This window comes from Podarcis muralis, chromosome Z (genome assembly GCF_964188315.1).
Source record: "Podarcis muralis chromosome Z, rPodMur119.hap1.1, whole genome shotgun sequence".
Classification (NCBI taxonomy): domain Eukaryota; kingdom Metazoa; phylum Chordata; class Lepidosauria; order Squamata; family Lacertidae; genus Podarcis; species Podarcis muralis.
In genome coordinates, this window is record NC_135673.1 from 7,937,326 (window position 1) to 7,953,531 (window position 16,206).

The window sequence follows — 16,206 nt, forward strand, 5'->3', positions numbered from 1 at the left end:
TTTCCATATTCATCTCCTCATACAAATCTCCCTCTTCACATGACTCTTCCGAGAGATTGCTCCTGAGCAAGAGAAAGCTCGTCAAAGCTTTTGTATGGCTTATGTTTTAACATTCTGTTTGAGTTTATGGCTGGCATAAAACACTCATAAAAAGTTACACATCCCCTCGCCCTGGGGAGCGATTCTGTTCTGTCCACAAAGAAGATAATATTCTTTGAATACCTCTAGCCAAGGCACAAGGGTGTGCATGAGAGAGCAGGTGAAATAAAACAGCGCCAAGTGACTCTTAACTCAAGGATGGAGATATTTTTCAAAATCCTGCTGGTTCTAAATCTAGGCAGAAAAACCATCATGTTTTCTTGATTAAGCACCGCTCTCAATTAGAGGCCTCCCCTGCAAATAAGTGGCTTTCCAGCCAGCTGTATCAGAAAGAGGTGAGACGGTGAGGCCCACCCCACAGCCTCAGCTGGGACTCATTACTGAACGCTTCCTCCCTTCCCCAACCTGCCTATATCAGCAGCACTTCCACTGGGCTGAGAGAGGCAAGACAGAGAGGACCACACCACTGGTTGAGCTGGGAGTGGCTGCCGCTTGACTGCTCCCATCCCAGAACCACCTCTGGCAGTGTCCACCATGGCCCCCCGTCAAAAAGAACTGCTTCTTGAGCAGCTGATCCTACTTACACAATTCATACAAAATCCCACACAAATACAGTGGTACCTCTGGATGCAAATGGGATCCGTTTCAGAGCCTCATTTGCATCCTGAGTAGAACAAACCAGCGTCTGCGCATGTGCGGGTCACAATTTGCTGCTTCTGCGCATGATATAATTTTGAGCATCTGCACATGTGTGAGCGATGAAACCCAGAAGTAACGTGTTCCATTAATTCTGGGTCGCCGCGGAGCGTAACCTGAAAACGCTCAACCTGAAGCGACTTTAACCCGAGATATGATTGTACAGGGAAACAAATTTATATACATGTCCTCAAGCAAAACCTACAATTCACCCTTAGTTTTTAAACTCATTATAAACCCAGGCTTGCCTCAACCAAACTTCCTTAGATCTGTGCCCCCACCTCCAAGCCCCTGCTAATTTGTGCCAAGATATATCTCCTCCACTCTAATGGCCCCATCATGGGCACATGAAGATGTCAGGTTTGTACACCAATTCCCAAGAAACTTTAAGGAAGTTTTCAAGTGTGTGCAAAACGGCCCTCTGAGCTGCTCATCAACCCAAACCAAACCAACTAAACGGACTGATAATGAGAGCTAGGAACACAAAATGCATTTCCTCATGCATTCTAAAACTGGATTCATTATGAGTCAGTTTAAAAGAGAATCATTAAATCAATATGAATTGTTGTGGGCATGGGAAGAGGTGTTGGGGTGAGGGGAATATGAATGAGGGGAACATAGGCAGGCCTGGTATGATTAGAAGGACCTTATATGCTCAGCAGTGTGCCTACCTGTGAGGAGAGTCTGGATCAAAGCATGTCTTGGTGACATCAGTTATCTCTGGGTTACAGCAATCCCCACCATCAAAGCTGTACCTCTCAAAGTTACAATCCATGTCGCACACACCATTCTGCTTCTTCTTGTTGAATGACGAGTGTCGCATGTGCCGGCAGTCCCCTCCATCGTAACCGGTTAAGGTATGGTTGCACTCAGGGTCACAACTGTCATCTCCAATCTTGCTAATTTCACAGTTGGCCAGGATCAGGCGATGCCGGAGGGAAGAGTTCTTTACTTCCAGCACCTCCAGTTCCCATGTGATGTTGTAAGGGCTGAAGGCATCGTTCAGTTGCTGGTGTTGAAATTCTATCTGTTCACGGCTAACAGTTGGGTTGCGATGGTGGTCATCATAGATATTCACCACTCGGTAGCGGACTACCTTTTTGTGACGGAAGTTTGGGAGCTTGTTGTAGCTGGCAATGACCTCTTTGTTGTCGCACACAGTTTGCCCACATAGAGGAGGATCAAGGCTTGTATCCAGCAGGTAGCCAGGGTGGGAAGTGAATTCGATCTGAGGAAGACTAGGGCTGTCTTTCATCGGAGACCAGATGCTTTTCACATTCAGTAAAGTCTCCTGAAAAACGAGCTGAGGTAGAGGAGCATCTGCTTCATGAGACACCATGGCCATGTCAGACAGAATCTCCTTCTGACACCGGGCTGTTCTCCAAAGGCTGAAATGTTCTACGTAGCCTCGGTAATTCTGATTCAGGGCATTCCCACCAAGCATGAGAACTTTGCATTTCAAGGTCAAAGGGCTAAAGATGTTCCCTACCTGCTCCCCACTGGTGGCCACTTGAGCACCGTTCACATAGAGTTTCATCAGGCGTCCATCGTAAGTGACAGCTAGGTGAACCCACTGGTTTGCGAGGTAGTTATGATGATCTGTGATGGTGGTAACCTTCCGGGCACGGTCCGTCTTCAAGGAAAAGAAAAAGCGGGGTTCTCTATTCCCCTGGTCACTGATGGTGTTAATCCCTAGGACCCATCCTCGGTCACGGGTGGTGTAAGAACATTTGTCATATAGTCCTAAGTGCCCCCCACAAAGAGAGAGAGAGAGGAGAGAGATAAACAGAAGTAAATATGAGTGATGACAGCACAAAATTTACAAAATTTACATCGATCTACAAAAGACAGCAATTTTCACAATAAACCAGTTGGCATGAAGACAAGGAGCACTGAACCCTTTTGTGAACACGTGACCATAAATGGGAGAAATCATTTCAATATTGCAGCAAAAGGTCAAGAACTTCTAGAGGCATATGACGTAAATGGGACACCCAATTCTTTGTCTAGGGGCCAGAAATCCTTTGCAATTGCTTAGTGGTGAAATTACAGTAAGAAATCTCATTAACTTCACTTGAACTGTAAGCTTGACGTCACTAGTTTGGACCAAATCCTCACAAAACACATGCATTTGTTAATTCTTAGCACCCACACAAAATTAAAATCCCCTGAGTTCACGGGGGGGGGGGGGGTGTTGAGAAGGAACAGTCCATGGTTGCTAAACCTTAAAAAAAAAAAGGCTGTACCATAGAAGTATGCTTATCTAAGTTCCTTTAACAGATGAAACCACATTGCATCAGAAGTAATCAGATAGCAACAGAAAAAAAAAATCTGGGGTTTCTTTTCACAATAAACCCTGCTAGCTGGTGCAGTACTATTTTGGAAGGAATTGGTGTAAATGTCTTACAGAGGGCACACCAACTCATGGTAGATGGGATTTCTGCACCAATCCACCCAAATCTCAAAACCATATTAGGCAAACTCACGGAGGATAAAACTCTTAGTGGCCTTCCAGTTATAATAGTCATATATTACCTCTAGTATCAGAAGCAGCATGTCAATGAATACTAGCTACAGAGCAACCAAACACAAGAGAGAAGGGACTGTGGTTCAGGGGTTAGAGCATGTCAAAGGTCCCAGTTTCAATCCCTAGCATCCCCAGGTAAGACTGGGAGGTGCTCCTTGCTTGAAATCCTGGAAAGCCTCTGCCAGTCAGTACAGGCAATACGAAGCTAGTTGAACCAATGGTGTGACTCAGTATAAGAGGGTTTCCTAAGTTCCTAGTGTACAAATGAATGAGAGGGAAGTGGAAGGAGTTGTTGGCTCCAGATAATGCCTGGCAAGCAAATCAAAATATCAATGCACACATCTGCTAGAAAGCCATAAGACATGGATATTAGGGTTGTCATATGTCCAGAATTTCCTGGACATAGCCGGAATATGGCAGTCAAATGGAGTGTCCGGGTGGAAATTGCTTAAATGTCTGGATTTTCACTTTTTGAAATATGGCAACCCTATGGATATCCTATGCAAACCCATGTGCATAGATACAAAATGACAGCGCACAGCTTACCCTTCATTCTCCCCACCAGACAGACAGATTCTCTGCTTCAAAAGGCAGCGTAAGGTAGACTAGTGCCACATTTACAAATTAATGGCTACGGCTCTTGGCAGCTACAAGCCATTATGACTGTATCTAACCTCCAGAATCAGAGTGAATGTCCTTCTGAATAACAGTTGAATGGGGAACAAAAGCAAAGAAAAGGTGACTGCATTCAGGTCTTCTCATAGGAGTCTGAGTTGGCCACTGTGAGAACAGGATACTGGATTAGATGGGTCTTTGGATTAACCCTGCAGGGTTCTTCTTAAACTGGCCCATGCTCTCCTTCTTCCACCCCTCTCCCACCCCCAACTAAGCCCTCACCTCTGCACCCTATCCTTCCCTTAACTGAAGCCCACTGCCCCTTTGTGTTCTCAGCATAATCACTCAATCCCTCTCTATCAACAATTGTGGACTCGGAGACCATCAGCTGAGCAAAGGTTATCAGAACAGTAATTCCTCCCTCCCCCCCATTCCCAGACCAGCTCTGTGAAGTGTTATTTTTGCTAGGGGCTCTTTCTTGTCCCTTCCCTTCTTGCCTTTGCAAGGGAGGGGCCAGCTAGGTAGTATTCCTCTGTCAAGTGCATACACTTTAACAAACAACAAAGCTAAATCACATCTCGAGACCAGATTGGAGCTGAACACTGTGACTGCTGATCATCAGTATGGTGCAAGGAGGGGAGGGGAGACAAATGAGCAGCTTTGTCCTGGTATCTGAATTAAAGCTGAGGCTTGTATCCAACACTGGTACTATTCAAAGTAGCAGATTATGGGTAGGCAAACTAAGGTCCGTAGGCCGGATGAGGCCCAATTGCCTTCTGGATCAGGCCCATGGATGGTCTGGGAATTGCCGCGTAGATTGCCAGAGTGCACATTCTTTCCCTCTCCCTCACACCGCAGCGGTGGTGGCAGCGCCTGCTCCCTCCCTCCTCTGGGTTTCTCCCTGCCCTGACTAGAGGAGGAAGGGGGCTGGGCTTTGTTGGTGCCAGCAGCAGCAGCAGCGCTCAAGTGGCCGCCATTTTAAGCAGCCCCTCTCCAGAGCCCTTTAGCGCACCGCTCATCATCCCTCTGCTGCCGCTGCCAGCCTCTGCTGCTCGCAAGACACAGGTAAGCAGCCACCGGGGCTGGTGGTGCTCTTGTATCATTCACCCCCCTTCAAAATATAGTCCAGCCCCCCACAAGGTCTGAGGGATAGTGGACTGGCCCCCTGCTGAAAAAGTTTGCTGACCCCTGGAGTAGACTCTTTGGATTGCTATTTTATTACTTTTTAAAAAATGCATACCTGCATATATTCCAAAATGTTATCCAACCCACTGCATCCGACTCGGAGTACACCCACTGCAAATGATGGACATGGCTAACTTAGTTCCATTATTTTTAATGGGTCTACTCTGAGTAGTTGGATACAGCCCACTGAAACTGATGGGCTGTATCCAATTTTGTCCTACTCAGAGTAGATCACTGACACTGATGGTCATTGCTAACTTAGGTGCACTCATTTAAATTGTTATACTCTGAGTTGAACTTGGCAGTATACAACCCATTAATTTCGATAGAGTTGAATTAATTTTGACTCAGAGAAGACTATTTTAAATAAATGGCCCTAAGTCAGTAATGTACATTACTTTCTGTGGGTCTCCTCTGAGTAGAACTGACACTGAAGTACTAACCCATAGTGTGTATCAGGCATGGGAAGGTTACTGAAGCTACAAAAATGAAAAAAACTGCAGGGTTCGACATACCCCAGTTGCCTTCTTGCTGACAATTTCAGTTTCTCTCAGACTCCATCTTTCCTTGCAGACTTAAGTTCTGTTTTCTACATTTCCACATCAGTTTGCCATTAAAAAAAACAATCCTCATGGAAATTCATCAGCATTTTAGTGCAAATTTATCTTAATAGGCAATTTCCCCAAACTTATTAGACATTTTTATGTTGTTTTTATGTTGATATGTTGTTGTATGAATGTGTACGCACAGCACACTTTAATCTAGCATATGCATTTTTGTACACATTGCTGGGCTGGGAAACTGCATTGCAAAATTCAGAGCAGTGCAAATTTCAAAGGCTGGCCGCATTGTGGCTCATGTATTGTTCCAGAAAGTATGAATGAGGTAGGTTTGCCTTTGCATGTGAACTGAATTGAATTTCTTTTCCACCAGCTTCACAATTTGTAGATCCTTTGGATTATGTTCTAGAAGAATTTTGTGGTTTTTAATTTCCAGTTTCAAAGGGCCAAAATTAGCCCAAGATCAACCCAGTGGTGGTGTGTGGGTTTGTGCGTGCATTTGGGGTGCTGGTATTGATCTCATAATTTGTTTTCCACACTAGATAACAAAAAATATGCAACATAAAAGGGGTGGTAAGAAAGAAGAGATCTCATCATCCCCAGTCATGTTCAAGCCTGGGGTGGGTTGAGAAGTATAAAAGGGGCATACCAGGAAGGAGACCTGAACCCACTGCTTCCGTTCTTACCACTCAGGGACATTTCCCAATGTACTTTTAGGTTAACATAACATATCGCCAAACCAACAAAACAAAAAACCACCACAAAAGCCCATGGTTCCTGCATTGCAGTGGGGTTGGACTAGATGAAAAACTGCAATCAGCTGACTGGCTTGCTCACTCAAGTCAGTTGCCCAGGTGCTAAGTGATGATGAGCAAATTCAATGATGAACACCCTGCATTGCTCTCTCCCTTCTTAGTGTCCTTTATATTGACTGGAGAGCCCTTCATATACTGGGTAGACCTCTGTAAAGCAGGGCAGTGGGGCTGCTCTGTAGCAGTGGTGCATTATATGCTCTGTGGTCCATAGGCTCTGAGGAAGAATAAGCTCAAAACCAAACCGCAATGGAGGACCAGACAAGTGTGGCTACTTGCTATCTATTGAGGCTTAGTGCTAAGTACAGGATCAGGTCCCCCAGCTCCACATGTCCTTTCCAGGCAGTACAATCATAGTTTTGTAAGTTCTATCAGAGCCATAATTGGGCCCCTTCCAGCTCTACGGTTCTATGATTTCTTAGTGCCAGGACCATCTTCAGGGATCTCAATGAGAGATATGAGGGATTCAGGGATAACGTGGCCAGTGTGAGATTAAACCCTGTGGCGGCTCCTAGGCAATTGAAATCTCGCACACACACCCTCAAAAATTATCTCTAATACATTTTTGTAATATTATTTCAAGATTAAATCAACGTTATTTTGACCTGTTGTTACAGGGCCCCTAAAAGATGTGGGGCCCATAGGATGGTATCTACTCTGCCTATTTGGTAATCTAGCACTGGATGTGGCCACTGGAGGATGGCTTGAGAAGAACGCAACAGGCATGTGGCCTGCCAGCCCCTCACTGCTTTTGCAAATCTCACAAAGCAGTGCTGGGCTTGCTGGGCACTGTGAACGCACCCTTCAAAGCAGTTGGCCAGCCAGGCTCCCCAGTGCATGCCCAGGCTGGCAGCGCAGCGTGGCCCCACTTTACTGCAGTGGGTGGGGATTTTCATCCAGGTTTTCATGCAGAGGCTCTCCTAGCCTTGCCTTGAGATGCCAGGGAATTGAATTTGGGATTTTATGAATGCAAGGCAAATTCTCTGCTGCTGAGCTACAGCCCCTCTGCTCCTCTTTCACACTCCACGAAGCCACTTTTCACATTCCATTTAATTGCTTCCCCTGTGCTTATTTAAGCTCCTGAGCCTCAAGAGGCCCCTCATTAGGCCCTGTGACAGCAGCTGCACCCCGACATGCTTCTTGCTGTACTGGCTGAGCAGCAGCAGCAGTCTTGGCTGCTGAAGAGGTGGATTGGAGCCACCTTAAAGAAGCAGAAATTCTGGAAACTGGTCCAAGGAGCAGCAGCATAGCATGGGTTGCTGGAACCCAGGATGGGGCAAGTGTTGCACCCCCCCATTGGACTGGACAGCTGGGGTAGGGGCGAATGCCAGGGGTGTGTGCGCAGAGGGTGTGAACAGAGCCCATCTCCAACAAGCTCTCTGCCCGCTGCCTCCATCCACCTGACCACTAAACCAACCTGTCTGCTGCCACGCCTCAGCTGCCAGGGCTCCGTGCCTGTCATGGGGGCACCTGACTGCCCTCCTCAAAAATGTGCACCCTGGGCCATGGCCCCCTCCGCTACACCTTTGCCAAGGAGAAATTGGTATTATTTCAGGGACTGAGGTCTCACTCCCGGGTTGTGTCCTCTTTCCATATTTTCTGATCAAACATGTTATTTACACACAATTCGTTATTGCATTTTTGGTTAGCCCCCACAACTGGAAGGATGCACATAATCTGACTTGAGAGGCATGGTGCAAAAAGCGTTTATTGAGGGTAGGGTGGGAATTAGAACATCATTTAAAGGTACAAACAGGTAAAGCTGCTCTTGAGGATTTTGAAACTGTCTGGTGGCCATTTATTAATCATATAAGCGATTCACACTGAAATTGTATCTCTTCCATCACAGGCCAGGAATTGATGTCTAACCTATCCTTAGCTCTATTATGGCTGGAAAGTGACCCAAACTCAAGAATTAAACACAGGGACTTAGTTTTTGTTGTTGTTAGCAGCAGTGCAACTGGCTGTTGTTATTTCACTGGAAAGCCAAATCAGAGCCTCAAATGGAGACCTGGATTAATTATATTTGGGACACAACTCTCTCAGATTACTTTCTGGAGAGAAAGAGAGTAATAAAGGGAGTCTCAAAAAGGGACAGGTCTGAGGAGGCTTGGTTTCTGTTCTACTCCTTCATAAATAAGGGACAGCAAACTCTCCACCCCCAGTCTCTCAAACCCCTGTGTAGAGAGGCCCCGAGGTCCCCGTAAGAGGAATGAAGCATGAGGCACAGGATTCCTGTGATAAGAACCTTCACATGCATGAGAGCAGAGTGCTTACAATATCACATTGATGAATACTTTTCTTGCTTCTACACTATGTTTTGCTTTGTATATGCTTGTAACTGAAAAAACTTTGTGTGGTTTTATTTGTTGCTTGTGGTGTTTAACGATTGTTTTAAATCAAAAAATTATATCCTGAAACATCAGTTATTTATATTCAAAACAAAAAAAAATCATTCCAGTAGCACCTTAAAGACCAACTAAGTTAGTTCTTGGTATGAGCTTTCGTGTGCATGCACACTTCTTCTTTCAGGTGGTTCATAGTCTAACAGAACCACCTTCGCCATCAGGTTCTGGTAAGGACTCAAAGATCTCCTTGCAAAGTTTTTTGCAGATAAAATCAATCAAATTTGGAAAGAGGTAAACTCCACCATGGTAGGGCTAGGGCAGGAGAGTGCCACAGCTCTGTCTAGTCAAGTTGTGTAGGATCAATTTCAACCTGTCACCTCTGAGGATGTGGATAGGCTGCTTGGATGAGTGAAACTGAGCACCTGTCTGCCTGATCCTTGCCCACCCTGGCTCATAAAAGTGAACCAAGTTGGGCTGGGCAATGGGCTCTGTGGGGTGCTGAATGCTTCTCTCTGTAAGGGAGTCTTCCTGGACCCCCTTAAAGAAGCAGTTATTAAACTGCTTCTTAAAAAACCATCTTTGGACCCGGCCATTATGGCCAATTATTGCCCAGTCTCAAATAATCTATTACTGGGGTTGAGCAAAGTAATTGGATGGGTGGTTGCTAAAAAACTCCAGGCATGTCATGAGGATGTGGACTATTTGGATACCTTCCAATCAGGATTCAGGACCTATCATGGGACTGAACCTGTCTTAGTTGCACTGGTTGTTGATCTCTGGTGGGCATGGACTGAGGTGAAAGTTGTTTTCTGGTTCTGCTGGATCTCTCAGTGACTTTTGATACCATCAACCATGGTATCCTTCTGGACCATCTGGGGGGTTGGGAGCTGGGGGCACTGTTATGCAGCGGTTCCACACCTTCCTCTTGGGCCGTGTCCAGAAAGTGGTGTTGGGGGGATGAGTGTTCAGACCCCTAGGCTCTCACTTGTGGGGTGCCTCAGGGTTCCGTCCTCTCCCCCCTGCTTTCAACATCTATATAAAGCCACTGGGAGAGATCATCGGGGGGCTTGGACTGGGTGTTCACCATTATGTGGATGATACCCAGCTCTACCTCTCTTTTAAATCAAAACCAGAAGGCGGTGAAGATCTTGTGTGAGTGTCTGGAGGCACTTGGAGGATGGAGGGTGGTCAACGGATTGAGGTTGAACCCTGAGAAGACAGAAGTACAGTTTCTGAGGGACAGGGGGCAGGTGAGTATGGGGGGTCTCCCTGGTCCTGAATGGGGTAACTGCACCCCTGAGAGACCAGGTGCGCAGCATGGAGGTATTTTGAACTCACAGTTGTCCATAGAGGTGCAAGTTAATTCTGTGTCCAGAGCGGCTGCCTACCATCTCCATCTGGTATGCTAGCTGAGACCATACTTGCCCATGCACTGTCTCATCAGTGTGGTACATGCTCTAGTTATCTCCTGCTTGGACTACTGCAATGCACTTTATGTGGGGCTACCTTTGAAGGTGATTCAGAAACTATAACTAATCCAGAATGTGGCAGCTAGATTGGTGACTGGGAGCAGATGCCGGGATCATATAACAGTGGTCCTAAAGGATCTACACTGGCTCTCAGTATCTTTCTGAGCACAGTTCAAATTGTTGATGCTAACTTTTGAAGCCCTAAATGGCATCTCCACCCCCATTGTTCAGTCTGGACACTGAGGTCCAACTCAGAGGGCGTTCTGGTGGTTCCCTCACTGTGAGAAGTGAGGTTACAAGGAACCAGGCAGAGGGCCTTCTCGGCAGTGGCGCCTTCCCTGTGGACTGCCCTCCCATCAGATGTCAAAGAAATAAAGAACTACACAACTTTTAGAAGACATCTGAAGGCAGTACTCTATAAGTAAGTTTTTAATGTTTGATGTTTTATTATGTTTTTATATGTGTTGGAAGCCACCCAGAATGGCTGGGGCAACCCAGCCAGATGGACAGGGTATAAATAATAAAGTTGTTGTTGTTGTTGTTGTTGTTGTTGTTGTTGTTGTTGTTGTTGTTTCACCTTCAGGTGCAACCCTCATCTTTGATAAAACTTTTCATCAAGTTATTGGTTTTGTTACTGTGCTAGGAGATCACCCTTTAAGAGTGAAGCAAAGGAGGGGCGGTGATGGAAATACAAAGAGTATTGTGGAGACGTGAGATTAGTGGGGAGGCATTCTTGGGAAGAAAAAGTTAGAGTGGGGGATGGACTATCCCCATAACTTTGGAAAGTTGTCACTGCCCACTTTGCTGGAAAAATACAACCAAAGGTGACAGGACTTAGTTATGAAAGGGGAATTTAGGTCAACAATCAAAGCGGCAGTCAGAGGCCCATGAACAAGGAGTTAAAGGTTGGGGCTGTGTTCTTTCTCCTCACATGCTTTAATCGCTTAGTATCAAAGTCACGGCGGAACGCTTGAAAGCGCAAATATTCTACAGGAACCTATAGAAAGCTTTTATCTGTCCAGAGGAAAATAATTAAAAGAGACAGATTTGGGTTAAGTATTCCCATGTTCCATGCAATTGGATAAAGTCGAGGAGGATCCACCCAAACACTTTCCCAAGTTCGGTAGAGATTTCCTCGGATGACTTTGAACCCATTGTGGTTTGTTTGTGTGTGTGCATCTGTATATATGTATGTGGTGTGTGTGTGTGTGTGTGTGTGTGTGTGTGTGTGTGGTATAACTTAGCCTCTCAATTTCCCTCCCTTCCTTCTTCCCCATCACATTCTTCCACGAGACCCTTAAATAATTCAAAATGTCAATGTAAACAAAGCAAAGATTCAACCTGCATAATTGCTAACACCAGTAAAGTGGCCTCAAGGGTCACACAGGGAAGCTTATGGCCTATGAGCAAAAGAGTTATTGCAATTGACAATGGCCTTAAATAATCCCCTCCAATAGAAAGTGCATTCAAGACCCACCTTTTCCACACACAAAACAGCAGCTCCATATAAAACAGTTGTGAGTGGACTTTCCATGGTCACTTTGGAACTGGTACAGCATTAGGCAGAAGGCCAATACTAGGTGGTGCTTGAGTTCCTCCATGGTAGGAGGAACAAAATACAATGATAGGTGAAGACAATTCTAGCCTTGTCTACACTTTCCTCTTCCTTAGTTCCTAAAGTGCAACACTGAGTATAAGCAGGAGGAAGCTGGCAGGTAAGGCTAGCTATAAGAAAAATTAGGCAGGTGTGGGTTTACTGAGGGTGGTGGGGCACTTTTCAGACCATTTCTGACTCCCAAAGTTAAACTGACACTCCTCACTTGCCCTGTGGTCCAAAGCTTGCTTTTCTGGGTAAGTCCACTGTTTCCTGCTTGAGGATAAACTAAGTTTATCAAGAAAGAGTTAAAGACAATGGAGGCTCATGCCCACTGGGACTTGGTGGGGCGGAAGGAAGGGAGGCTAACAGTAGGAGGAACCAGAGCAAATGACTGGCAGAGCTGGAGCCAATGATATGCGGTGAGAACTAATTCATATTTTGTCCCCATCTTTCCCTCTGACAAGTTCTGCAAAGTCAATACTGAGACTCAGGAGGCTGACAGCCAGTCTCCACCCATAGATTATATGCAAGTGAGTAGGCAGGTAGATGCTGGCTGGTTGAGGGCAAACTCAACTAAAGAACCCCTGGAAAATGCCCATTCAACCATTATTTAAAACCAACCAGTGAAGGAGAGTCCATGACCTTCTGAGGTCATCCGTTTGAAGGTCAAACTGCTCTCACCTTCAACAGAAGTTGGGCAGGAGTCACTCTGCCTTCTTTTTAACACCTGTTAAAAATTGTACTGCCCAGGCAGTTGTTGATATCTTATTGTGCATTTATGTTTTTGTTACATATATTGTGTGTTTTATGTTGCACATGGGGATGGTGGATAATTCCAAACAAAAAGTGGAAATTCCCTTCTTCTTTTTTGGTTATTCCTCCCATTTCCAGAATGGAAATCAAGCCAGTGAATACCATTGGTACTCAATTTTGCTTTCACTTTGCAAATGATACGTAATTGATTGCAGCCCCCCTCCCATGTGCATTGTGTTTCCTTTGCATTGTAATTATAGGATGGAATAGCATAATGACAATGTAATTTACATAACTTACATATTTAATCACGTAAGTGACCTAAATTTGTCACAGCAGGCAGCAAAGTGACTGACATTCTTTGTTGACATTAGATGAACTGCAGTGGAAAGGAAACAGCGTTGAGTAACCTGGAGAATAGAAGACCGAGAGGCAATAAGATAGCCATCTTCAAACGACTGAAGGGCTGTGACATGGAAGATGGAGCAAGCCTTGTTTTCTCCTGCTCCAGAAGGTAGGACCCAAATCAACAGATTCAAATGACAAGAAAGGAGATTCCTATTAAGCATTATGAAGAACTTTATGACAGTAAGAGCTTCATTGTGGGTTTTTAAGATGATTAATTGTGATCCCTGCAGTGCAGAGGGTTCAGCTAGATGACCCTTGGGGTCCCTTCCAACTCAACAATTCTATGAATTGTTAAGGACAATTATTTAATTTCCTAAAATGGGAATGTTTACTTATGTGAACATGGATCCGCCCCCCCCCCTCTGGTAGTAGCTCTCATCTGACTGTGAGTTACATGAGAGAGGCATTTCATTCTGTTGTGACTGTTATTCCAGTAACTGTTGTTTTTAATTGCTCTCTGTCCTCTCTCTGTGTGTGAGGGAGAATGGCTGCTGAGAGGCTTCTCTGGATACTGCTGAGGGCAGTGTTGTGTCAGTGTGATCTGTCTGAAGTGAAAAATACAGAGGAAGATCCCTAAACATTAATTGGGAAAAACCTGTGCAGGAGCTCTCTGTAAGGAACAGAGAAAATACTGCTGAGGCGAAAGTAAAAACCTCTTATAAGAAGCTGTAAGGCCTGAGTGAGGTAAAACTCTGGTGCAAGTATCACCACAGTTTTTATTTATAAGTCTAAGGAAGAAGTCTTCCATCTACAATTCAAGTGAGAACGTACCCATGTTTGAATGTAAATATATTATTATCAGTTATATGTTTATGAAAGTAAAGTTCTTCTGAATATAAAGAGTCTGGACATTGTACATATAGTCTTTACAAAGAAGCTATCAATCACCTAGAAGAGTTACTTAGCTCCCTAGCTGTAAGCTACTCTGCTCCTTCACATATCATCAAAATTTATTTTTATATACATGACATGAATGAGATGAACACAGGGCAGAATGCAAAACAATTCTGTCTTGCATTCCTAGTTGCACACCACCTTGCTTATATTTTCTTATAAATATTTAAATAAATATCATGTAATTTTGCCAGCTGAAGGTCACAGTTTCAGTCTCTCGTTAAAGACTCTCAGCAGGACTGGGGAAGACCCCTCTCTGACTCAACATAAGGCAGCTTTGAGTTTTCTTAGGTATGCGCTGCAATCTTATGCAGTGTAGCATGGAAAGGAAACCAGAGCAACTGAGCTGGGTGTACGTCGGCAGTTGTGGCTGTGTTGCTATGGGACATGGCTGGTTTGGGCAAGGGTAATGAAAATGCAAACAATGTTTGCTATTAAAAGTGGCTTTTTCAGAATAATATTAGAGTAGCTCTGCAGGGTTTTGGTCTTTTCTTTTCTTTACAAATGTGCCGTCCCACAAAATACCCCCCTCTTTTTCCCTGTATGATCTTCTGAGACGGCAAAAGAAGGACCAATGACAAATGAACACCAGGGTGAGAGGCTAGTAAATGAAAACAAGGGGCAAAGAAGAACCTATAGATTCACGTAACAGGCTGGGAATGAGAAGTCGGGTTGCCATATTTCATGAAGTGAAGATCTGAGCAGTGGCTCAACAAAAGTTGTTGAGCTTTTAATCAAAGAACATTTTTTGGGAGGTCATAAAAAAATTGTCCACAAACAAGGCAGAGGAGCAGCTCTGGGCACTCTGTGGGCTCCAGCAGCTCCAGCCCTACCACAGCTAATATTCCAAAGAAAGTCCAAGTTCCTTACAGCACAGTTTGGAAACCATAACGCTGAGGCAACATGAAATGCCCCAGCTCAGTGTCCTCCCTCCCTCCGCATAAACCACTTGAAAATTGTTTAGGGTCTTGGTGGACCACTTTATATTTTTGTGTCCATTGTAGCAATTATAGTGCATTTTGCTGGATGATTTTATTGGGGACGCGGGTGGCGCTGTGGGTTAAACCACAGAGCCTAGGACTTGCCGATCAGAAGGTCGGCAGTTCAAATCCCCACGATGGGGTGAGCTCCCATTGCTCGGTCCCTGCTCCTGCCAACCTAGCAGAACGAAAGCACGTCAAAGTGCAAGTAGATAAATAGGTACCACTCTGGCAGGAAGGTAAACGGCGTTTCCGTGGGCTGCTCTGGTCCGCCAGAAGCGGCTTAGTCATGCTGGCCACATGACCCGGAAGCTGTATGCCAGCTCCCTCGGCCAATAAAGCAAGATGAGCGCCGCAACCCCAGAGTTGGCCATGACTGGATCTAATGGTCAGGGGTCCCTTTACCTTTACCTTTATATGATTTTATTATTGAATCAAGGTTAAACTTCTTAATTCTTGCTGCCCATTAGGTAAGCTGCTGATCTTTACCACTCCTTTCAAGTGCAGGGGTTGGACTAGATGATTCTTTGGGGTCCCATCCAACTACAGTGGTGCCTCGCAAGACGAAATTAATTCGTTCCGCAAGTTTTTTCTTCTTGCGAGTTTTTCGTCTTGCGAAGCATGGTTTCCCATAGGAATGCATTGAAAATCAATTAATGCGTTCCTAGGGAAACCGCTTGCCAGGCTGGCGGTGCGGAGAAGGGCTTTTCTCCCCACCGCAAGCCTTCAGGACAGGTACGGGAACAGAGGGGAAGGCGCGCAGCGCTTTCCCTCTGTTCCCGGGGCTTGCGTGGGAGGAGGGTTTTTCCTCCCCACTGCCAACATTCAGAACAGCATTCTGAATGTTGGCGGTGGGAAGGAAAACCCTCCTCCCACCCCAAGTCTTCAGGAAAGCCATCCGAAGCCGGGCGGCGGGAGAAGGTGTCCCCGCCCCGCCGCCCGGCATCAGAGCTTCGTTCCGATGCCGGGCGGCAGGAGGAGGCGTTCCCGCCCCGCCGCCCGGCATCAGAGCTTCGTTCCGATGCCGGGCGGCGGGTGGAGGTCCGAGGACAGTGGGGAAGAGGCGCTGCGCTTCCCTGCTGTCCCGGAGATTTCCCTATGGGCTTTCGTCTTGCGAAGCAAGCCCATAGGGAAATTCGTTTTGCAAAGCGCCTCCAAAACGGAAAACCCTTTCGTCTAGCGGGTTTTCCGTCTTGCGAGGCGTTTGTCTTGCGGGGTACCACTGTATGGAACTAGAAAAGCTGCATCTCTAGCACAATGTTT

The 16,206-nt window shown here is 45.7% G+C and overlaps 1 protein-coding gene across 1 annotated transcript in view; it reads right to left on the bottom strand.

Moving 5' to 3' along the window:
• PAPPA (pappalysin 1) overlaps positions 1 to 16,206 on the bottom strand; it is a 242,765-nt gene that overhangs the window by 207,713 nt on the left and 18,846 nt on the right. Inside the window, exon 2 of the mRNA XM_028715818.2 lies at positions 1,467 to 2,538. Coding sequence (XP_028571651.2) covers positions 1,467 to 2,538 — 1,072 coding nt within the window. The remainder of the gene's footprint in view (positions 1 to 1,466; positions 2,539 to 16,206) is intronic.